We start from the raw sequence: 24,604 nt of genomic DNA on the forward strand, positions 1-24,604 counted from the left end.
TTGCTTTTTGTGCAATCTTTTGAAAAAAAAAGGAAAATATGATTGTCTCTTGACAATATTTCCAACCCTTGTTTAAAGGTCTTTAACAATAATATTGTTTATCACTTCTTAAAAAATAGCATGGAGACAAACCAAAACCTGACGAGGTTAGAGGAACTAACTGATGGTGGAACAGAAGAGGAAGTGGTGAATAAAAAAAGCTCCACCACAGATCAGTGAACAGCTCAGAGGCACAAAACAGGAAGTGATGAACATGTGTTCATAAAGTTAGTCAAAATGGAGGAGTGCCGTCTTTAATTCTGTAGAAAATACTTCATTCAAAAGTTATCAAGCTTGTATAGTTGTACCATATGTTTATACTGTTACAGAAACTGCTGCTTTTCATTATTTTTGGGAGAAGCAGACTAAAATCAAATCTTTTTCTAGCCACATGCAAACACAAGAACTGTACAATATTAACTGTTTTACGATTTGCTGACACGGGATATATTGCCTGGGAGAGAGTGTCTATAACTTGTAGCCCAGTCCGGATCTACTGATGTGGCAAAAGAGCGTCATGGCGAAGCACATCCCCAAGACCTGTCCACCAGCCAGAGGAAAACAGGGGTCAATGTTGCATTCAATCCTCATGTTCCACATGTTCAAGTGTTCCTTTGCTATTCGATGTTTTCAGTTTACCTCAATAATGCAGAGGACAATGACAGAGATCCCAGTGGTTAGGAAGTTGTCCTCAAACATGTTCTTCAACTTTATCAAACAACCCTGCAAGGAGGGAGCATGACGTTGAACCGTTACCAACGATCACGCATCCGTCTATAAAAGGTGTGAGTCGGAGCACACGAGCGTGTGTACCTTTTCTCTGATCTGAGAGGATTTGTTCTTGCAGGAGGGGGGCACATTTTCTCCCCAGTCTGACGCGTTGTGGACTCCACAGCAATCCAACTGAAACAGGTTTTGACAAACGTTGTGGACAGCGTCCACATGGAGACATTATGTGAGCTGTCCGAGATCTCCGGTCCACTCACCTGAACCTGAAGCAGGTCCCACTCACTCATCACATCGGTTGTGTTGCTAGTTTCTCCTTTGGCCTTTTCCAAACCCTTTTTGAGGTCCTCATCCACCATTTTACCTATCTGAAGAGAGAGGAGACATGTGCAGGTTGGACACGCGGTCTAAGCGTGCTTCCTCTGAGCGAGCGCCGATGGACGGGACCTCACCTCGCTCTCATACATGAGTAGCAAGCACGCTACAGTCAGCTCCACCAGCATCAGGAGGAACAGCAGCAGGAAAAACTGTCAACACAAAAGCAGTCGTATGTTTACTCTTTGAGACACACGAGAACCCTCCACACACACACACACACACACACACACATGGAGGGACAGTTTGTAACATTACTCAAGTGGTTCCTGGGCGGCATCCATCTCTCTGCGGAGCAACTTCCTGCAAACACCAGCGTTTTAACAAAGTAAAATCATAAAGCTGGGATTAACGTGGTCACCGCCTGATTTTACTGTTGGAATCCTAAAATGGTCATTAGCTTTTATTAGGAATTAACTTTCAAAGCTGTTGAGGCGAAACCCCCGAGCTGGTGAAACTGGTGCTACTGATGGACAGGTGACTCCTCCCATCAGTGTATGAATGGCTGCGAATGGGTGAATGATGACATGACGTTTTTAAGAGCTTTGGTCAAAAGACTAGAAAAGAGGAATGATGGGAAGTTGTAGAGTTTGCTCTCTGGAGACCAGGAATGTCTGTACAAAGTACAAGAGTATGTCCTACTACTGTGGTTTGTCCCCAGAGTACAACTTGGTTCTAACTGCTGGTGATAGAAGATCTCAAACTAGACTTGTGTTTTAAATATGTTGACCACTTCTCTCGTAGCGCTGGGAGAGCTGATTTGTGACAATCGAGCATGTGTGAAACTCTTTTGTTCTAGTGATGTCGAGCCCTGCGGGTGTATTATCAGAAGACTGGAAAAAGAGAACAGAACACGCGGTGAAACGGGTTCATGTGGAATGTCAAACATCTTCACAACGAGTGTGAAGAACGGTTAGAAAGCATCTTCTCAGTGTCGTCATCTTCCCGACAAAGAGCGCCACAGCTGAGCAGGTGGACGTGTGAGTCGTACCGTCAGCAGGAGACAGCGGTTCTCCTTCAGAGCCCCCAGGAAGCCCAGGAAGGACACGCAGGTGATGACGATGCCGCTGACCAGCAGCATGTTGGCCAGGTTGAAGCGGGCCAGGGTCGGGGTGAGGGCGGCCATCCGGAAGTCCACCATCATGTAGATGCCGAAGCTCAGCACCGCCACGCCACACAACTATTCAATTCAATTCATTTTATTTAGTATAGCCCAAAATCGCAAATGACACATTTTCCTCAAAGGGCTTTACAGTCTGTACACATGCAACATCCTCTGTCCCAAAACCCTCACATCGGCACAGGAAACAGATCCCAAAAAATGAAAAAAAACCTTTGATGGGGGGATCCCAGGCCCAACAACATCTGACGGGATTATTACAATTATTACACAGACAGATTTTATTACCACATAATATTGTGTGTTGTCATGTTGTGACAAAGAGCCGTGTTCTGTTCATCATTTACTGGTGTTTTTCAGCCTGGTCTTTGTGGGACTAATGAGGACCCTTCAGAGATCAGTTTTAAGTGTTGTGGTTAACAGGCAGTAATGTACAGCCACTAAGATATAAGCTTCTGCCACTGGACCCCTACAGAAGAAGCTTTTTCCAACCACCATTTAAATCGCATCATGTGACTTGGGAAATGGGAGTGAGAGTTGCATTGAGGACAGCCGCTGTAATCATAATCATAAATCCATTTACAAAGCAGAGAACAAGCTTCCATTGGTGTGGGTCTATTGGAGGGACATTGAAGGGGACGAGTTGAGTCTCCAGCCTTCTCCTTCCCACAGAACCACATTGTGAACACGTTGTCCACATTCATCTCAGACACACTTGAGAAATGTCAAAGGCCCATTTCAGAAGAGGATCGGAATACTTTCTCAACCACTGCCTCACGTTCTCTTTCAGCCACAACACGTATCCCAGTGAGCTAAGGCCGCGGCGGATGATTGATACATACGAAACACAGGAAGTTGGCGAAGCACATGGTGTACTTCAAACACTTGAGGCACCCTTGAGCCATTCTGTCGCTGCTCTGATCAGACCTGCAGTAAGAAACAAACACATCAACATTCACATTTCATATTCTGTGTGTCCTTGTATGCAGTGTTTATTTTGGCAGCGATTTTGGATTTAGTCTTAGTCTTTTAGACGAAAATGTATGTTAGTTTTAGTCACATTTAGTCATTTTAATCCTTAGTTTTAGTCGATGAAAACTAATTACATTTTAGTCTACTTTTAATCACATTTAATAGTCATATTAAACTCCTTTTCTTCCCTTCTCAGGCCCAGGGACCCCCTGTGTTGTGTCTACATGTGCATAATAGTCTAGCTTACAGTACTTAAGTTGTCCATTAGATATCCCTCCTAGGATCGATCTATAGCAGGGGGCACAATGGGTTCTAAAATTTGACAGAGGGATGCAGTGTTTGTGTGAGCTAATATAAATGACGTGCAAAATCATTAAATGAAAGGAAGTGTAAAGGTCTGCCGACTTCATGAGAAACAAGAACCTAACGCAACACTTTAAAGTCTTTGTCTGTTTACTCGTAAGAACTTTGACGCGACCAACTAACGTACGGTGGCCGAGACGGTTTAACACTGTCTTCTCAAGACGTGGCGCGTGAACTGGTAGAAGTGCGCGTGTCTCCAAACGCTGGCTTCCGTCACCAGAAAACGGAGCAGCCAGGTCCACATGAACATCTCTGCTGGCCGACCAGCCCCGAACTGTTTAACGGGTTTTCATCTCCACCACATCGGTCTGGAGTTCCTCGTCTTTAGCCTGCTAACAGTCAGCTAAACTGAGACAGCGCAGCTAAACCAAGGAAGCGCACAGTCACCGAAGCGTTAAATAGTCGTCGTGGTCCGTGTCAGTGACAAGAACCTCCGCTGCCCCCACAGTGACCGAGTGGTCTGGGTCCGTGGATGACGTCATTATGTCACGTTAATAACCGCCGTACGGGGACCGTAAGTTGCCCATCTCTGTTTGGTGCACGCAAAAAGAAATAATAAGAACATTTTCCTCTCGTCTCATTAACGAAAGTTAACATAGATTTAGTCATAGTTTTTATTTTTTAGGATCCGTTTTCGTCTCGTCTTAGTCGCGGGAAAAGGTTAACGAAAAATCTTCGTCATAGTTTTCGTCAACGAAATTACACTGTTTTGGATCTCAGCGCTGACCGTATTGCGTAAAATACCGAAACATCTCACTTCCTGTGTTTCCTCACAGTTTACGAAGACATTTTGCGTTTAGTAAAACATTTTCCACCAATTTTGGGGCCAAACTTGAACAGAACCAACTTTCAACCGGAATATCCTGTACTCATCACGAACAAATAGTAATGATATTATTATTATATTAATGATAATTATCACTGTTCAAGACAGTCTTTTTATTGTTTTGTTTTTTTAGCAAATTATCATAATTCAAAGGTTTTATCTGTGTGTTATGTTGATTTATTGATTTGTTTCTCTGATTTTCAGTGGTTCCCCTTTAATCTTGTCCAGAAAGTATTTACAGAGTTTTCAGAGCAGACGCCCAAAGACACCTCAGGGTGGAACAGGACATGTATCATAGCTGACTGATGACAATTCCAGATGTGATAATCTTTTAAATACGTAAATATGTCTCTTATTTTAAGCCAGTTTTTCAAATCCTTTTTGTCGGGTCTCCTCTTTCACCAGTGGTCTCTGGAGATACGACGCCATCACATTATTTTTCAATAGAGAAGTAAATGCTATGAAATAAACATTGCTCTTACCGGCTGGGAGAATGCTGAGGCCGTCTCTGTTGCGGGAACTGGTGCTGCTGCTGTTCACACTTCCCCTCTGTGGGGCTTTCAGCACCTCTTTCTCACTTCCTCTTTCTGAGCAAAAGCAATGTGGAAAAACTGTGACAGAAAGTGGGGCAGACAATGAACCAAAATAACAGCAGCAAAGTGCATGTAAGGCGCATAACATGTCCAGAAATAAACAGCCAAACTGTGGTCAAGAAAACAGGCCAAATAAGTACGGGGTGATGATGTCAGAGAAAAGAAACATACCAGTCAGAAGTTTGGACACATTTTCTCATTCAATTCACAGACAAAGTGTGTCCAAAGGTTTGTACATACTCTTTGTACACACCAACACACTCATCATTTCATAATTTATTTGAATGAAATATAGTCATTATATTACATTACATGTCATTTAGCTGACGCTTTTATCCTAAGCGACTTACAATAAGTGCATTTCCACATAGAGAAACAAACTCAGAAGAACAAGGATTCTATCTATCTATGTTTTACATGCAAGACTTTATCCCACCACCAGATTGAACAAGCAGCTGCTGTATGGTCAGGTGACCTGCCTCACACCTTTTACAAGGAAAATAATCAAATAAAATCCTACTTCTCAAAGACTCAAAAAACTATTGATAAAAGTAATTAGTCCTTTTCCAGCTATTTCCAATTAGACAAATGGTAAATGTATTGTTTTTCACATCTTAATGACACACAGCTAATAATCTCCATGAATCCATTAATGTACTAAATGCACAGTGACCAGGAGAACGTGTAGAGAACCCTCAGCTTCCTGTGGTGGAGGTTGCAGTAGATGTACAGCATGTGTGGCAGCCAGAGGAGAGAAGCTGATCCTTCTGTGCCTCCTTCCAGATGACATCAGGCTCCTTGGGGCTCTTCTCAGGCTCCTCTTCTCACATGATCAGTACATGGTACCAATGATGTTCTGGGTCCCTTTGCAGCACTCTCCTGTGCTGGACCGTACACACCCCATGATAGTTTTGGGATGTTTGCAGTTTGGATGCTTGGATGGCTCCTCTTTAAAACTCGACAAAAAATATTTTTTGAAGTCAGATTTGTAAAATTCCTCTAATCTTTTGTGAAAACATGAATTCACTTATGTGGATGAATTATTTTCGTGGTTGAAGTTCACAAAAGTAGTGTAAATGAATACATTAGTAGATGTATAATAAATGTCTAAATGTCTTGTCTGTCACTTTACTTTACTTACCAAATGGAAAAAATGGAAGTAATGACTTCATCCTACGGATCCGTTTTCTGGAAACTACTGCTGCTCATCCAGTCAGTGTGGAGCCAGATCAATTAATGGCTCATTAACTGATTGTGTTTGACGTCTAGTGGAAAATAAGTAAAATAAGTATGTGCTCCAATCATTCCATCACAGTAAAATTAATTGTAGAAATGATATACATGTTCATGACTAGTGAATGTGAATGTTTGACCACAATTGTGTGTGTGTGTGTGTGTGTGTGTGTGTGTGTGTGTGTGTGTGTACATACACATATATGTATATATATCAAACCTCTGATCTAAGATGTTCAGTAAATAACATTTGGTTATTTATTTAATTGAATTAATAACAGTATTATCAGCATTTTAGGTTTCACAGATTTGAAGATGATGGATGGGAAATTATTTACAGACTTTTCCATTCAGTTTTTCTATAATTTTCATTAGATACAATACTAATAATCCAGTGTAACCAATTAACAAAAAGTAACAAAGTAGGTAACAAACCGAGATAAGTCTTTTTCAAAGATTCAAACATTCAGCACAAAACCATTAACACAAACAAACATTGTATATTTATGATCCACGACACAATATTCTTAACCCTTTTCTTTTTTATGCCACAGCCATAAAAACCTAAAACAAGGGATCACTGAGTCAATACCACTGGAGCTCTGTAACCACGGTGATGAAAGGGTTATCAGTATCAGTGTTGGATAGTTCTGGGCTAAATGATGATCATATTAACAGCAGCTTGACATGAAAAGGTCTCTGTTTTTAGTAGTGTCTATTTACAGCAATACTGGAGCTGGTGTCGTTATTGATCGGCTTCTTGTTCTTCTTCATTGATCTTCATTTCTCCGGTCATAGATATAGAAACAAAATGTGCAAACAAGTTTATCCAAGTTCAGTAACAATACCTGGTGTAAGACATTGAGGCAGATTAACGTGTTTAGCTCATTTTAATGTGTAACGTCAGTTATCCAGTTATCCTGGAGGACGTGTGGAGACATCAGGCTGTCTCAAACCAAAACAACCAATGAATAAGAATAAAAATGTCTGCACATAAAACATATGTAGTTACTTGTTTTGTGAAGACAAACAAATATATATTTATTTGTAAAAATCCCATTTTGCTGCTCACCTTGTTGAGGATTTTGGAGAATACGTATGAAATATAGTATTCAAGTAGGAGAAAGCTAAAATACAGGCCATGAAGGAACCAGGAAAACACACACTGTGCCTTGCTTTTGCAAATAGTTGGACTGTGATATACGGACACTTTGCTTGTATAAAAATAAAATCCCTTCATCATTGGACCTTTCCTAAAGTATTCCAGGCACATAAAACATTGGTACGTTTTATAATATGTAATTTGTCACGATGACGGTGATGCTTGAATGAAGCTACGGTTCTTTACAAGGCTCTGTTTGCCACACGTACAACACGCAGAAAAGACTCCCAGGTAACACATGTCCTTCTCCGGAGCCACTGGGCAGGAGGACAAGGGTCCAAGCCAGCCTCCTAATTGCACTTTTTACCAACACTACAGTGGTTACAGTTTGTTTTCATGTTTACTTTGCCTCTCTACTCTGCAGTGCTAGTCGGGTGCGAGCCTGCAGCAGTGTGAATAAAAACTGTCCCCGCCTCCGAGCATCCAGAGACGTTGATTTGGAAGGGGATTGTCCCTTTAACTCAGTGAAACTACCACAGGTTTCCAGAATCACTGAACTGAGATGTGCTTGTTGTGGCCCATCTTCAGGGGCCACGCAGAAGGTCCCGGCTTCGATGGGTGTCATGGCCGCCCACTTTGCGGGGCGTTCTTCGGCCGGCGTCGAACTCGGCTTGAAATTTCCTCGTCCTGTGGAACAGGAAAACAAAAGTGCTCAGTTCCGTGAGCTGGGAGGACTGTGCAGGGGTTTCACGGCGGATGGAGGACGTGTTGGCTTGTGCTTACAGTTTCAGCAGTGTCAGCAGTCTCTTCTCCTTCTGTGGGTCCACTGCCGGCGGCGAACGCCTCAAAGTCAGACAGAGCGCTTTCCACAGCCTCCTCATCGTAGTCCGTCTGGTACTCATCAGACGGTTCCTCTGATTGAGACAATGTTTAGTTATACTACCGGCAGCCGGAGAAGGATTCCACCTTTTCATTTTTGGGGCATTGGGTCGATATTTCCATATTTGACTGATAACCTACCATCGATCAGGGCATTCTTCACAGGTTCGATTCTCGACACGATCTCTGCCAGGTCTGTGAAGGAGGCATTTGGACAAGTAACAACCTGAAAGAGACACGTCATTCAAGGGTTAGTTTAAGTCAGCCACAATGCTCTTTAATCTCACAGTTCCTGATGATTTAGAAAGCTATGTTACATTGCATTCTTCTCAAAGACATTTTTATATTAAATGATCATTTCATTGATTGACTGTCTGAACCTACGTGGCCCTTTGTTATTGTACTTGTTCCCTAAGAACCGGTTGTGCCCCCTTTGCAGCAACAAAGGGGGCACAACTCTCCCTGACTGCCAACATCGCAGCGACGACACAATCCTGTAGATACACGCTCTACAACATCAGGAGAATACGACCCCTTCTCACTCAGAAGGCGGCACAGGTACTGATTCAGGCTCTTGTCATCTCCCGTCTTGACTACTGTAACTCTCTCCTGGCAGGTCTCCCTGCTACCGCCATTCGACCACTGCATCTCATCCAGAATGCAGCAGCTCGACTGGTCTTCAACCTTCCAAAATACTTCCACACCACACCACTTCTCCGTTCTCCTCATTGGTTACCAGTGGCTGCCCGCATCCAGTTCAAAACATTGGTACTGACGTACCATGCTGTGAATGGATCGGGACCAGTCTACATCCAGGACATGGTGAAACCCTACATCCCAACCCGCACACTTCGATCTGCATCTGCCAAGCGGCTTGTTCCTCCCTCACTGAGAGAAAAGCACTCGCGACTCTTTGCTGTCCTGGCTCCCAGATGGTGGAATGAGCTCTCTGATGACATCAGGACTGCAGAGAGCCTCTACATCTTCCGTCGAAAACTCAAGACACACCTCTTTAGACTCTACCTTGACTAAAACACTAGCAAACCGTAGCACTAACAAATGATAGCACTTAAATTGTACTTATAATGGCACTTATCTATAACATGTTTTGTAACTGCTTATTTGATGAAAAATGTACTTTCTTGTTACTTGTTTTCTGAGTTTGTATCTATGTGGAAATGCACTTATTGTAAGTCGCTTTGGATAAAAGCGTCAGCTAAATGACATGTGATGTAATGTAATGTAACAACTTGGTTTGTGATGCCCGGTCATGAGTCTCTCATATCGCTGTGCAGGAAGGGCAAGAACCTTTTCACAGAATCTGAAACATTTCAGTGTGACAAATTTGCCAAAAAAAGAAACCAGGAAGGGTGCGAATACTTTCTCAGTACTGTAGTAACTACTTTAGATTACTTACTGTTTTTTGAATGGTGAACCCTTTTAAAATCATAATATCAATAATGAAAAGACGTTTTACCTCATGGCACCGAGCTGGGAGCGATAGGCTTTCTCAAGGACAGGATGGACCCCCTACCTAGTGCTCCTCTACCCCCTGAGCCATAGGCTTCATAGTGAAATTACACTACATGTCTACACATAAAGTCCAAACAGGTCAGACAAAACCAAACAACATGGCCATGGCTTTGAAAGTAGTGTCCGTAGTGTGGACTCACATGACCAGTTTTGGTCTTGTGGAACTCCTCCTGATGTCTGTCCTTGAGCATGCTGTCCACCACGCCGCTGCGCTGCCACACATCAAATAAGGTCTTTCCGTGCTGGTATCCCACCTCCTGGGGACACAGTGAAGCAGGCTTACAGGGAGGCTCCAGCCGTCACAGGGCAGTCACATGGATACATGGAAACTCACAGCAATCTCGTCGAACTTGCCGAACTCTAGCGTGCCGTAGTGGTCGATGGGGGGCCGGATGTACTCGCAGTATTCGCTGTCTTTAACCAGTTCCAGCTGCTGCACGCAGCACACGTAAGCTAGCCGGGTCTGGATCTCTGCCATGTTCAGGACCTGGAAGGAAACATACAGACTCTCCACAGTTCCTCCAAAATAAGTTCAGCAGATGTCCAAATAATCTTAGAACCGGAATAAGTACAGAGGACACGTGACAGGAAGGTGTACCTTCACTTTCTCTGCCAGAGGGTTGAAGCGTTTCCACAGCAGCCACCAGCCGTTCAGGGAGTCCCCATAGTTGGTCAGGTCGGTTTCATCCCGACTTCCTACATCGATTGCAATCACAACCTTGGCCCCCATAGAACGCGCCACATCAGCTAGATCCCCAAATGAGAGGAACACATGCACTCCAGGTTTTAGGGGCCCACATAGCACATCTCACCAATCAGCTTCTTATTACGAGCAAAGAGGTTCACACAATGAGCCGTGATCTATTTGACATCTCTGGTGTTGATGAGTCTTAACCCAGGACTCTCTGTAGCGAGTAGCACTGTACTGGTTAGGCATTTTCAGAAGAAGATTGCTCTGCCTGCTGATAAGGCAACCTTTTTTGGAGTCCCTGCATCGCTAAACCCCAAAAATCTATCAAAATAATGAGAGAAGGAGGGAAGTAATCGTGGACAGGAGACATGTAGGCATATTTCATTTCACATAAATGTGCACCACGGCACAGGGAAAAAATAGTTCTGGGAAAATTCTTAATCTGGAGACTAAAGAAGTCCTCAAATTTACAGTGTAAAAAATGATCCTATTCTTGGCCCAGACCCGGTCAGTGATGTCACAGTGAGTAAAAGCACTGTGAGTCTGACACAAGTAAACTGAGGAAAACCATGAATAGTCCAGACAGAGAGTAGAAGCAGGAGTGATGAGTTTCGTAGTGACAACACAGGGTGACTGTGGTTTGAATAATACAGGAAAAAGCGGTAAAATAACTTGCTTTGCGCAACCTTGATTTGTTATTTGAATTAAGATATTTTACTTTCATTTTTTGGCAGGCATTGCTGACATTCTTTTACGTTTCAATTTTTTCAATTTTGCCAAGTATTTTAATTTTGCAAGCAAATTAGATCAAATGTAAGAGCAACAAATTATATTAATAATAATTCTCTCCTCCCAAAAACTAAAACCAAAAAATAAATAGAAATAGGTCAGTGCAAACCCGAATTTAATAGTAAATCGGGTCAAATGGAGGAACATTTTAATGGATTACTGACCACTCACCTTTGACGATGTTTAAACAAAAAGGTGGTGTTGCTATATTGTGTGGCAGCATGTTCGTGTCTCTCACCAGGCAGGTTGTTGATGTACCCTCCGTCCATGAGGAGATGTCCGTCTTTGGGATCACAGAGAGGAGGCAGGTAGCCAGACAGGGACATGCTGGCTCGGACGTAGCGCCACAACGACCCTAGAAAAGGAGAGAGAGCGGAAAGGTAAACCAAAGGGAAAAAAGATTACACATCACAGCTACTTCTCTTGTGTTCTGGTTCATTTACATCTACATGTGCTTGTTGCCCATCATTCCCCGATCCCCAGGAATCTCTTTTAAAAATGTTTATTTTAAGAGGGGATTCCACAATTGGGAAATTTTGAAATCTTTAAAAAACGTATCTTTTAAAGAAACAAGAAATGAATCAAAAAGTCCAAAGTTGCACAGACCGTCAGTGTGAACTCTCATGGAGGAAGCTGTGATATCTGTTGTAATGTTGAAGTACGGCAGCCACAGGTCCTAGCAAAGGCAGAAATATCAGTGGAAAGTATCAGACTAATATTATGAAAAGATCGCACAAGTGCTCACTGATACTTTGTAACAACAACTGGGAGAACACTTATATTTATATTCCCCCAGAATAATAAAAAGCAGGGCTCAATATAAAGGGGGAATACATAATGCCACATTGTACACACAGCTGTGGTGACTGAATCCAAATGATCAACACACATCACAGCTGATGTGTTAGAGGCAGGAAACCTTGGGGTTTTGGAACCACATCCCCTTAAAGTCTGCTAATCCCTTGTGCCTCCAGTTCCTTGTTTGTTTGGAGAAGCCTTCACTTACCTCTATCTGTTTGCCCTTGAAGACCGACCTGAGGCCCGAGTTAAAGGAAGCCCCAGAAAACATGGAAGTAACCGGGTATGTCAGATCCAAGATCTTCTTAAAGTAAGACGTCATATCCTGAGAAGTAAAGGAATTTAACACAAAAGTGAAATTCTCTCTGCAGAGAGAAGTCTTGTGAGGATACACATTAAACAGGTGTTTTCAAATAGACTCAAACATGTTTTGTGTGTTTTCTTATCTGCAGTGAAACACACCATGGCCCACTCTCGAGCCCGGACCCTCATGCGACTGTTGTTCTTTTCCTCAGCATACAGCGCTCCCATCAAGGAGCCGATGGAGGTGCCCCCCACCATGTCGACCGGGATCCCCGCCTCGTTCAGAGCCCGCAGTATACCGACCTGAGAGCAGCCTCTAAGAACAGACGGTCCTCAATCAATCATTATCCATCTCATATACATATAGATGTGTCTGACAGAACCTGTACCATGGTTACAAGTCGGCTAGTAGTAAACATATGTAGTAACACATATAACACGTGATTAGCGTAGTGTCTCAGGTAGTCATGTGTCTAGCGGCTGTGAGGTCGTAGCTGAGAGGAGCACACTACTGCTACCTACCTCATCAAAGCTCCAGGTCACAGAAACACGCCAATCAGAAAGCAAACGTTGACTATATTCCTGCTTATTGGATCATACATATAACATATTTATTGATTTAGCTACTATGTGGAGGTACTAAGGTACTGCATTCCGTTTTGGGATTGCAGAGTGTGTGATTGCTCCTTGATGTTGGACGTGTGTGTACCTGGCGCCTCCTCCACCCAGCACGAGGGCAATGCCGTTTCCTGTCAGAATCCTGGCCAGACGCGAGAAGTCAGAGTGCCGATCTGGACACTTCTCAAACACGCGCTGGTACAACTCTCTCTGGAAACAAAGAGGCATTTGCAAAGTGGTGCAGAATTTCCAATGAACACTTTGGTTGGTTGTCAGTTAGTACCAGTTTGGGTAAGCTCCTTTGGGAGAACACTCTGCGGGGGCAGGACAGGTGATGGTGACTGGAGATCCATCTCCGCATGTTCAGCCATTCGGCCGTCCCTTTGGGCGGAGGGCCATCCTCCCGGTGCAGCAGCACCAGCTGCTTCTGAGCACGCACCGCACTGCCCTCCAGCATTTGCTCCAACTACAGGTGGAGAGGAGGAAGAAGAAGACATACTATAGCTTCCATTCAGCTCATTGTGGACATTGTGGGTCAGAAATACTGTGATGTAGCTTTTCAAGTTACACAGATTAACTCATTTCATTTAGCAAAGAACCTTTTCTCTTTCGAATTTCAATATCATTTCAAGGTGAGACTACTAGTCTAGGAATATTGGTTTTCAGCTAGCTGACATTTGGAATGTATATATTTATATTTGGAGGGAAGCACTAAAGTCTGAAATTAGGTCGTTATGGTCTAGAGACCTTGGAAGTGGGCCATACGTCCTTTAATCAGCTCTTAATGTCTCTGGTCACATCCTTCCGCCCACAGATGAATCAAATGCATCCTTAATTTGGTCAGACAGGCATTAAGACATTGATGATGCTTCTTGGTGAAGGTTATAATGCTACGTTAAAAGGTTAAAGACATCTACAAGCAAATATTTAATTCATAGCGCCACCTACTGGTCTCTATGCTTTGGCTTGTTTTAAGTAAGTAAATTCGATGGACTTTAAATTAGAAATGATCAAGCTTTTGATGTTTTGCCAATCAGGGTCACCACAGCAACATTCTTCGGCACGAGCAAGAAAGGTGCTTCTAAAGGCGCTACAAACCTAGCACACACATTTAAAGCGGACTCTAATACCTCCCACAATATTTTCACAAAGCATCTCTGAGGGCACATTTTACTCAGAAGTACCAAATTAGGTACGAATATGTATCAACGGTAGACTTTTAAAAAGTCCTGTATGAAAGGAATGCGTTTTCATAGGCGCTGTACGACTTAACCTGGATCAACATCAACGCTGGTCAGTACAATGTAGAGGCATTTGTGATGAAAGGTGATCAACCTTTGTTGTTTAGATTGAGAGAAAACGCTTCCTGATGGAGGGCTCCCTCCGTCAGGAGGACAGCAGGGAGTGCAATAGATGCCATGTGTACAGAATGAACAGCGTAACAGATGAACAATACCTTCAATGCAGCACTTCATCACTTATGGTGATTAACAAAACACGATGTTGAGCTACCTATCCGCCAACACATGGAACACTACAAAAAGCCAAATCCTTTAAATAACCATAACCTCTTTGAATCACAACAGGAGGGAATGGCATTCAATGTTGGGAGGTGACTGTTGTACTAATTATATGAATCCAGGCTGTGTGTTGGCACATCACATTCTTCCCAGCTGACCTGTCGGGAGGGTTTTTGGACTGACCTCACCCACAGTGGGCTCCTGCTCACCCAGCCCCACAATGATGATGCAGTCAGCCTGGCGGATGCAGCGCTGGGTCCACGGCGTGAGCCGAGGGTCCGACTGGTAGAGGACAATGCGATGGATGTCTTCCTGCTGCCCGAGCCAACTGGACAGACGGTACTCGTGGACACTGTAACACAAAGACATGAAACAATGTTTAACCTGTTCACTATGTACATTACATACCTTCTGTTAAACAAATCATGTCTGTTCCTCATGAGCTGTGGATCGTAAGATTAAGAGAGTTTCTTTCAGAAAGAGCCAAACATAGGAACAAGACATTTGTCATGAACTTTAACATAAACCTGTACTTTTGACTGGTACTGTATGCAGTATTTACGTTTTTAATCACTCAAACAACAAGTACCTGTCTAGAGCAGCAGAGCCGAGGCGCTGTTTGATGATGTCACTGGTCAGGAGAAGAGTGGGACCTCCACACAACAGAAACACATCATTTAGTTAGTAGACCTAAGACATACAGCGCCATGAAAAGGCATTTGCCGCCCCCCCCTCCTGGTTGTAAAGTTTTTGCATATTTGTCACACTAGTATTGTTTGGCAATACATTTGATTCACTTCCCTTCTGCCCTGGTCCTTATAGTCATTTTGATGTTGGAAAAGGTTTTATCAAAGGAAATATCTTTATCTTTAATTGACGAGCACTCTTAATCTTCCCTCCTTTGTGCATTTGTAAATACGCTCTTGAGGAGAGAAATATTGTCTTTGCAGAACCTGTCAAGTTGTAGTTTACCTCCATATCATGTTTGACAAAATGTAATTACTTCATATTTTGTGGGAAAATGTCATAATTAACATGACACTTTGAGTTAAAACCCGAAACAAGTTCTGTGAGGTCCCAGTGACCTTGACCTTTGGCCACAACATTTGCAGGCGGCATAATAACACAAACATCTACTTACTTGTTCTATGTACTATCAAATACATTTACACATGGCCCGTAAAATGTGCTATGAAAATAACTAGTGTTCATATTCCATGAAGTTGTCTCCTTTGGTAACTTACAAAGTAAGCACTGTGTGTGTGTGTGTGTGTGTGTGTGTGTGTGTGTGTGTGTGTGTGTGTGTGTGTGTGTGTGTACCTATGCCACTAAGAGCATGCTGCAGCTCCAGAGCAAAGGCAGTGAGGGGGACCTCCTCAGATCCCGGCAGGAGAGACACAGTGGACAGGTTAGACGCCGGATTGCCAGCATCCCACTTACTGGTGGGGGTGTGGAGAGCCAGACTTCGAGCTGCAGGGCGGAACGGGGGTTTCTCATTGGATGGCACAGATATAAATGTTGTCTATAATGCATATTGTGTATGCTTCTATAGTGCAGCAGAATGAGGCTCTGACATGTTCACCCTGTGTCATTTGGGTACACAAATCAGCTGCTGTGCTGTTAAATAATCATACAAACAGCTGTGCCAGTTCCAGTTCAATGTGTAAAGGACGGTTCAGCAAACACAAAGAGAATTAAACATATCCCACCAGCCCCATCCTGAAACCCACTGTGGAAAAGGGTGTGTAATCACCAGCCAGGGGGCCACTGCCCTGCTGCATGTTGCCCAGGATCTTCTGTCCCAGCAGATGAATGAGCCTGGTGACGACCTGAGGATACCTCCGCTTGATGGAGTTCAGAGCCCCTTCAGGTAACTTTGCAAGCTCAGAGTCCCTGACAGCGTGCACCGTGGTGGCTCGGTTCATGTGGGTCAGGGCCTCAACCTGGACAATCCAGAACAGCTGTTGTACTGCAATATGCGCCGCCTGAAAGCCCATTGCTCCAGTGGAGCAGATTGTGTCCACTCACCACGCCAATTAGATCCCCACGACCATACTCTCCAGCCAGCTCCTTCTTCCCATCATCCTTTGCGATGACGGAGCGCAGTCGGCCACTGAGGACGATGAAGGTGCTGTCTGACTTGTCCCCCTGTCTACAAACAAGCAGGAGATCAGAAAGTCAAACGTAACACTTTTCAATTTTCTTTCACATAACATGACGTATTTCTATTCCTGTTCTCTTGTTTTTCTATTGTCTCCAAAACACAACAATAAATGTGTTAATAGCTTTGCTATCCACTGCAGATACCTGTAGACGGCACGGCCAGCCTCCACAGCCATCCAGTCCAGGGCAAAGTCAATCTGCCTCACAAATGGTGACACTCTCTTCACCACAGTGTGCGCTATGTTCAACACCACACTGGGCTCCTCCCGCATCATCCTGCCAAGTCCAAAACACAGATGTCATTGCATCCTAGAGCTGTGATGGAAAGCTGCTCTGCATGCCCATAGAACGGCTGAATGTTTAGTGTGTGAGCTTGATCCTACTCATAGAAGTGGGCCTTGGATATGGAGAGGAAGGTGCAGTCTCTGTGAGCTCTCACAGTGAAGATAAGGGGCTCCCCCGTGAGGACAGCCAGGTGACCCACCATCTCCCCCGGGTGGGTGACAAAGAGCAAGGTGTCCTCCTCGCGGTCTATCATACGCTGGTAAACATGCAGCAACCCTGAGATGACAAATTCCACGCTCGCATCCTGCAAGAAATGGGAAGGACATGGTGCCACCCTTAATGTTATTTGCATGGTGTTCAATGAGTGCAGAGAATGTTATAGTTATGCTTCCTGACATGTCCTGTGTAGTGAGAACACCTGAGCACCTCAGAGGGCTACAAAAGTCCTTTCTATCCATAGTCAGGTGTGCTGATGAAACATCATTCTACCGACCTACTGAAATCGTTTTAACAGGTATACTACCAAAAAAAAGCAAGTTTCAACCATTTAACAACAATCAGCTTTGCAAATTTTGAAGTGCAAAGAAATGCATTCAACGTGTTTCACTAGAATTAAAGAAACACAATTTCCTTTAAGAAACAGTGAATGTGAACACAATCTTTGTTGCCAAGAAAATAATATCTAGTAAAGTAAAGGTGAAGGTGGAAGTTTTTCTGTTTCCACGGTGCTAAGGTCACTAACAGTGTTAGCCTGACACTACACTTCACATCAGCTGTAACCCACGCGTCACTTCCGGCACACACTGACCTGGTCTCCCTGGTGGGCCACAACAGAACCGGCTTTGACCTGTCGAAGGATCACTCTCCCCTCCAGTAGACCGGGGTTCTGATGATATAACAGAACATTTTAAAAGCAACTAAATCAAGAAGAATGGATTCATTGCCAGATCACCAAAACCAACGTACCAGCATAGTTTTTATTCTATGGTTGCTGATTATTCCATATCTAAAACAAGGAGAATTGTATGTGTACTCTACCTGTATTTGGATGACCTTCAGCAGATCCTTTTTGGCAGCTTGGAAAATGGCGTTAATTTTATTATTCTGTGCGTTGCCTCCTCCAGCATCACTGTAGTGGTAAACGGCAGATGGAGCGGGCTGCATCGTCACAGTCTTCTTCAGGATAGACTGGAAGACAGAAGAGAAGCACAGGCTAAACGACATCCACCAGGTCTGTACCTATGCACCATACTAAAGGGATGTTTTATTGTGTAACGCTGTTGTGTACAGCTTGAATAAATACTAAGCCAAGTCTACATCAAACTGGCATTTTAATGTGCTCAATCATAGAAACAAACACAAAGCCAGTACACTGGCACCATTGGGAGTAGTGTGCCGGTAGCAGAATGCATGGGCTCCTTGGACAAAGGAAAATGGCTGATGTTGTACTGCTTTGGGTTTGCAGCCTACTGCTGTGCTTATAAACCCGCTCCCTTGTCTTACTGCTTTACAGCCTTGTTGAGATGTATTACCCTGAACTAGGAGCAAACCGAAGACCTGCCCATTTAGACTATAACGCATTTTGTTTAACTGCTCCAAGATGTTTGAAACTGGACTCCAAATGTAAGAAAGAACATCTCCACCCAGAGACCTTCACAGCGTGAGGCAGAGTGTCTTCTTTGGGAACTTGAGTCTGTTCACATACTCCCTTGAGTTCGGCTGACATTTCAGCTGCAATAAAAAAAACATACAGGCAACACATATCTCATTAGGGTTTAATATTCATTGATTATTATTATTGACAGATGGACAAGCTCCTGAATCCATCGATGTGCTGTATAGAAAACTGATGATACTTCTGTTGGTCTTGAATAAATAAAATAAATGATTAAAACATTCCCCAACCCAGATTTGTAAGGTTTCTTTACAACTCAGATCTCATGTAAGCATTTCTAATCTAGATGAGGACGAAATTCAGATGCTGCTCTGATGGTGTACATAATGTGTTGTGGATTGGCTTCTACATAATGACTACATTGAAGTGTGGTATAGTAGTACACGCTGATATTTAGTGTGTGTATGCTTGTGTACCTGTAACAGCCAGCGGGGTGGAGGCAGAGCGAGACTTTTTGTAGGCAGACGTGGACATGTCAGACGAGTTGGACCTTTCTGTTCAAGTGTGAAAAAAGAAAACGTTGCACGCACACACACGCACACACACACACACAAAAGCGCTGGCTATCGGTGAAATGTTGAGAGGAGGCTGTGGTTTCTGACCCGCGTCTCCTTTTTCAGAGGCGAGCTCATCAGAATGGGACGGCTCCCTGCGGAGGACTCTTTGTGGATGAGCCTCCCCCAGAACATGGGCCAGCGACACCAAGGAGACGGCTTGGCTCTCCTGGAACACACAAACAGCAGCCGTATTTAGTTTGTAGACCAGCTCAAACTCAGACTGTGCTTGGGTTTTTGTCCAGTACAATAACTCGGTTATTGTCTTGAGGACTTAATGTAATAGTTGCTCTCAGGACGACTCTGCTTTAGGACAGTGCTGCATATCTGACAGCAGGACCAGGAGGGAGGTTCACAGAGCCCAATCAGCCCAAAACGTACCGGGTTGAAGAGCTCAGTGGTCAAGCCAAGGTAGTTGTGTAAGGCCAGGAAGGTCACTCTCTGGAGACGCACCATGATTATCTACAGACGCACAAACACAAACACACTCAGACGGGAAGGAACCTTATACTACATGATAATTACATGTAATGTTACAGATAGTATTGTTCTTATCATCACTAGTTGTGTTTATTGAACACTGTGGTGTGAATGGGTCTTGTATGAACCTTCCAAATTTGCAGCCGAAACGCAGTGAACGCACCTCCAAAATTGTTGATGGAACGGCAGCTATGAATTACAAAGGCCCCCCAGGTATTACTAATGCCATGCTAAAAGGAACATCGATTTACCTGGATGACACGGACCAGGGTTTCAGGGTACTTCTCAAAGACGGACTGGAAGGCTGCAGCTGGCAGACGCAGGATGGTGGAGGGAACTGCAGCTCTGGCAGACACTGTTTTGTAAGGTGCCGGGTATCCCTGATTTAAGAGGTGAAGAAACAGCCCCATTGAGAGTGATGCAAATCTTCTATAAAAAACATTACTAAATTCAGTGGTAATATGCTCAAAATATAGACATGAATAACAAGAAGGGCAATAGCGAATATATGGAACACAAAATGATGAGAATTTGCCCAAAGGTCCTTGTTGAATGAAAAGCTACAATGATCCACTCTCAGTTGTGTGCCTCCACAAACCAATGAGCTTGAAATGTACGCGCATGTCTATTCAAAATGTCATTCCTTTTTGATTTGATCCTTTAAGACATTTGTATAATGTTAGCAGATGAATGATTGAAAGAAAAACTGAACTAGTAGTATAAACTAGAAAGATGCATCAGTTAAGGCATTCATATCACTTGATATAATGGCCAGTTGAGATCTAATGGGGAGGAAGACGTACCGTGATGATGTCCAGGATACTGAGCAAACTGTGAACACTGTCTCCTGGGAGAACGTCCTTCACCACAGCGTCGGTTCCATCCTGCAGCAAGAGCACACGAGCGCTTCCCACCATCACCCACAAGCTGGGAAGCACTGATCTACTGGTAGTAAGTGGATCGGTAGGTGTCTTACACTCTCGCGGATGCACAGCTCCAGGCAGCCGTCCTGAACCACGTAGATACTGTCGTCAATGTCCCCGGGTCGGAAGAGGGCCTCTCCCTGATGCAGCGGGATCAGCACCATGTGACGACACAGCTCCAGGAAAAGAGGCTTCTCAAAGTGGCCGAGCACCCTAGTTACAACACACGAGCATACACAATGCAGTTGTAGGACTTTAACGATAAGAGAGAAAGAAAAGATTCCATTTTGTTAGTAAGAAACTGTGCTTTGATGGAAATAAAACCGCGGCCTTTTGACCTACCTGACATTCTTCAGCATGTACAGCACCTCCGATGGTAGATGGGAGTTCTTCACATCGAACTCCGTCAGGTCGGCCTCCAGCAGACAGGGGGGGGGCTCCTTGGGCTGCAAGGTGGGGGGCTCCTTCCGAATGCGGAGGATCCTAAAGCAAACACACACACATTTAGAAAAGGTATTCTTCATCCTGTCAAAATGAACTACTTTGATTTGTATCTTTCTAAAAGGTTTCTCACATCTAAACTGAAACGGAGCTCTTTTCAGACTTAAAACACATCACCTCTGTGTATTCGACTTTCTTCTTCTTCTTCTTATTGTTTAATGAGGGTTTAAATAGTATATTATTGAAAAGATATCCAACATGTAGTGTTGGCTGGCTCTGATTTGGAAATTTTCCCTGTTCCTTTGTATCTTAAAATACCAGCTTATCTTTTTTGATAAAATAACTCAAGGTCCACTAACTTGGACCTCGGGTTGAGATTACTTCGACAAACTGTTGCTTACAACAATGTTGAAAAACAAATGCTGAAAACGAGACTCACTTGCGAGCTATAGATAGGACTTTGGTCCTTTTCCTCACTTTCTGACGGGAGGCGGGGTTTGAAGTAGAGGGAGGAGCTGAGGACAAGGTCTGCACCTGCATCAGGAGGGGTTTGCATCAAGTGATGATTAACATCCTAAATGTATTTTAAACAAAGACAAATATGGACATACATTTCTGTCATTTTAAATGTAAAAACATCACCAGATATTCACAGTTTATTGAACTCACAGAATTATCACATGTTCAAGACAATTGAACACAATATTTTACTATTTTTGCTATCATTTTTCAGGTCATGATTATGATAAGCTGGAGACAGTGGGCTCAAGCTACACTCCTAAAATGTACATAGGACAATAAGCTGTTATTATAAGCTCTAGCAAAAAGAGGAATTAACTTTTTTTATATTAAGAAATTTAGGGGTCTTTGAGGATTCTAAAAAATTAAATCTGCAGTTGGTAACTATAATAAAAAGTTATTTGTCATATTTGCTTAATCTGTTTCAATATTCTGACAGTTAATATACAAGTTTCTTCTACCTCCTCCGGAAAGGTTTTTGCAAGATTCCACTGCACCCAGCGAAACACAGCCAATAAGAGAAGAGGACAAAGGTCCTTGTTGAACACCTCGACCAATCACACCATCTATGATTGAATGCACTTATTGTTATGATATGATATGATAAATGTACTAACATTTACACACCGTGGACACAGTTGTGGGAGCTATAAGGTGTCTTGCCCAAGGACACGTTGGCATGGACCAGTGGTGCTGGCCGGGGAACCACCAATCCTCTTGTTGAAGAACGACCCTGCTCTCCACTGAGCCCCCGATGTAATGAAGTCATCTTTGGTTTAAATCTGTAGCTTTACGGGACCTATGTGGTTGCTATATAGTAAGACCTTTGGGACTCATAATTGAGACGTGGCCCCCTGCAGAGTGTGTGATTGGCCGTAAAAGGAGCCACCCTGCGCAGCACGTTGAAGGAGACACTGACCTTTCTCATGATCTTTCGGCCGTAGAACATCACCTTGTCTCTCTTCCTGAAGCGGTAGTGTGGAACGCCGGCCTCCTCCTCTGAAACACACCACACGGGTTCTGTAGGAGCGTTTGATGCCTCCCAAGGACCCTGCAGTCCACTCTACGAGCATCGACCTCATGCACTACATCGCCCAGCGGTTCATGGGCTATGATCCCTGAACTGACAACTTCAGCATCATAAACTTCTTATTACTGCAACATTATTAATACTGGTAATAACAAATAATCTTAACATAATATTTCAAATGAATGCTCGTATGTAATGTGAACATAATTATATAATAAAGAATAATAACCTCCGATATGCTAACACTTATTCCTCTGACATAACCACTATTGCCACGTTAACTGTGCACATTTTACATGCTGCATCCTTTTAGATACTCATGAACACCGATTCAGAAGGCACTGACTTGTACGTTTGTATCTTCTATGAAGAAGGAACACAACGACTCCAAGGACCGAAACAAGTGTTGCAGCTCCAATCAGCACAGCCGTCCACTGGAAGAAAAACACATTCATGTCCTCTTAAATAAAGCAATCCACATGTTACGTGCTGAATGACAGGAGCCATTTACTGTATGTGTTACCCGTCTGTCTATTTTCCCCACAGCACTTCCTCAACATCACCCTATCTATTTCTAAATCTTTTATATATATATATATAAATATATTTAGTTCTCCGCTTAAGAAGTGGTTAGGGTATGGGTTAGGTGAGACATTGAGTGTCGGCGGTTACCATGTTAGCCTCTGTCCTTTCCTCCATCAGCTGCATCATCTTGGCCTTGATCTCACTACCGAGTGGAACCAAGCCCTGAAACATGCAGGACAGAACAACATTGAGAGCAGGACATCGACCTGACATGGGATTGTAAAAATGGTGTGCATAAAAGGTCTTTCTGAGGACAAGGACACGGAAGGGATGGGTGCCTGAATGGGTCTCACCGGCACAGGGGCTCAAAGTCTCACACCCCTGGCCTTCCCCTACACAGTGTCCCAATGACCTCAAAGCGATTTGAAACGACAAGAACGAGACTCGCAATGACTAGGAGAAGAGGAAAAACAACCCCAGAGACACAAAGGAGTACAGAGAGACAAACAACTGCTAAGAGACGACCAGACACCAAATGTCTACACAGAGATGTGGGAAAAAAGATAACTTCAAAAAGACCAAAACAACTACAAAAAGACATAAAAAAACAACAACAAACGAAAGCTAAATAATCATATTGTTGGTGCCCTGCTCCTCTATAGGAGACATGCTGGGGCCTTTTGTATGTCTGTTCCCAGGGGCCCAATAATCCAATACTATACACAGGGGTATGGAGCCTCACTTTAGGCAAAGGACGTGCATTAAATAGGAACAACCTACCGTAGATATACTGCAGATCTTATCTTCTTCATCGTCTTTCATTTCTGTTCAGAAAACATAACGCAGCAGTAAAGCACATTACAATCTGTAAGAGTGATATAAAATAATTGAAATTACTGATGTATATTTCACAAAGGATGTTAATGTGCTTTAACTCGAGATAATTTGTTGCTAATGGGAATACTTTTGTGATCGACGTAGTGCGGGACTCGAACCGATGACCCTAGTGCACCGCTCCTCCCACCGGACCGACACAGAGCCACGCGGGGCAGGGTCCCACATATCTGGGTTAGAGATCACGTGCTGCGCCTCACAAACAGAGGTCGGCGGGGGGGGGGGTGTCGGTCAGGGGACACAGATATTTAAAGAGTCTCATGTTGCTGGCTTGCGCGAGCAAAACAACGTACACTTCTGTTGCTTATAATGCCACTTTAACAGCAACGTTACGCAGAGAACTGACATGCAATTCCACAATAGCTCAAATTTACCTAATGTTTACCTAAAGTTTGTTGTAGCTGCCCGTTAAATGTCACACGCTACAGTTTGCGAGCAAAAAGCTGAACAAACAAGTATGCATTGACAACACATTCACACGAACAAACAGAGCTTTTAAACTGAATTGACCAAGCAACTTCTTCACGTACCTTTGTTGTGTCAAAGTTTTAGTCTGTCGCTACATGCATTGAGAGTGTCAAGACAACACAACAAAAATTCAAAATCCTGTATTGCCCATCAAAATAAAATACGTA

The 24,604-nt window shown here is 43.5% G+C and overlaps 2 protein-coding genes across 3 annotated transcripts; both read right to left on the reverse strand.

The window, feature by feature from the left end:
• Window positions 1–266: 266 nt before the first annotated feature.
• Window positions 267–5,021, reverse strand: LOC119224748 (leukocyte surface antigen CD53-like). The gene is made up of 8 exons (XM_037482024.2): window positions 4,904–5,021; window positions 3,103–3,187; window positions 2,132–2,320; window positions 1,218–1,292; window positions 1,026–1,133; window positions 853–942; window positions 679–762; window positions 267–579 (listed from the first exon to the last, which is right to left on the reverse strand). The coding sequence occupies exons 2-8, from the start codon at window positions 3,163–3,165 to the stop codon at window positions 508–510; spliced, it is 681 nt and encodes a 226-aa protein (XP_037337921.1). The 5' UTR covers window positions 3,166–3,187; window positions 4,904–5,021; the 3' UTR covers window positions 267–507.
• A 2,624-nt stretch (window positions 5,022–7,645) lies between these two features.
• On the reverse strand, window positions 7,646–24,565 carry pnpla7b (patatin-like phospholipase domain containing 7b). Of its 2 annotated transcripts, none has more exons than XM_037483063.2 (35): window positions 24,500–24,565; window positions 23,856–23,899; window positions 23,223–23,297; window positions 22,897–22,984; window positions 22,440–22,519; window positions 21,441–21,535; window positions 20,903–21,043; window positions 20,614–20,773; window positions 20,441–20,521; window positions 19,889–20,017; window positions 19,539–19,619; window positions 19,206–19,326; window positions 19,020–19,097; window positions 18,580–18,659; window positions 17,967–18,116; window positions 17,737–17,814; window positions 17,027–17,232; window positions 16,788–16,919; window positions 16,509–16,632; window positions 16,234–16,423; window positions 15,801–15,950; window positions 15,070–15,133; window positions 14,664–14,832; window positions 13,244–13,426; window positions 13,052–13,170; window positions 12,502–12,658; window positions 12,248–12,364; window positions 11,848–11,917; window positions 11,480–11,596; window positions 10,360–10,508; window positions 10,096–10,248; window positions 9,902–10,018; window positions 8,370–8,454; window positions 8,133–8,263; window positions 7,646–8,036 (listed from the first exon to the last, which is right to left on the reverse strand). In XM_037483063.2, the coding sequence occupies exons 2-35, from the start codon at window positions 23,895–23,897 to the stop codon at window positions 7,971–7,973; spliced, it is 3,978 nt and encodes a 1,325-aa protein (XP_037338960.2). In that variant the 5' UTR covers window positions 23,898–23,899; window positions 24,500–24,565; the 3' UTR covers window positions 7,646–7,970. The 2 variants fall into 2 exon arrangements, with proteins under 2 accessions (XP_037338960.2, XP_062418290.1); XM_062562306.1 differs by having other exon boundaries at window positions 24,040–24,537.
• Between the last annotated feature and the right edge of the window lie 39 nt (window positions 24,566–24,604).

Source organism: Pungitius pungitius, chromosome 5 (genome assembly GCF_949316345.1).
Source record: "Pungitius pungitius chromosome 5, fPunPun2.1, whole genome shotgun sequence".
NCBI lineage: Eukaryota > Metazoa > Chordata > Actinopteri > Perciformes > Gasterosteidae > Pungitius > Pungitius pungitius.

Coding starts and splice junctions, on each gene's coding strand:
- LOC119224748 (XM_037482024.2), bottom strand. CDS start 3,165: ATGGCTCAAGGGTGCCTCAAGTGTTTGAAGTACACCATGTGCTTCGCC. Junction 2,321..3,102: donor TCGCCAACTTCCTGTGTTTC/GTATGTATCAAT, acceptor TGAATTGAATAG/TTGTGTGGCGTGGCGGTGCT. Junction 1,293..2,131: donor ACCGCTGTCTCCTGCTGACG/GTACGACTCACA, acceptor TTGTGTTGACAG/TTTTTCCTGCTGCTGTTCCT.
- pnpla7b (XM_037483063.2), bottom strand. CDS start 23,897: ATGAAAGACGATGAAGAAGATAAGATCTGCAGTATATCTACG. Junction 19,327..19,538: donor CCACTGAGCTCTTCAACCCG/GTACGTTTTGGG, acceptor TGTGTGTTCCAG/GAGAGCCAAGCCGTCTCCTT. Junction 17,815..17,966: donor TGAAGGTCATCCAAATACAG/GTAGAGTACACA, acceptor TTATATCATCAG/AACCCCGGTCTACTGGAGGG.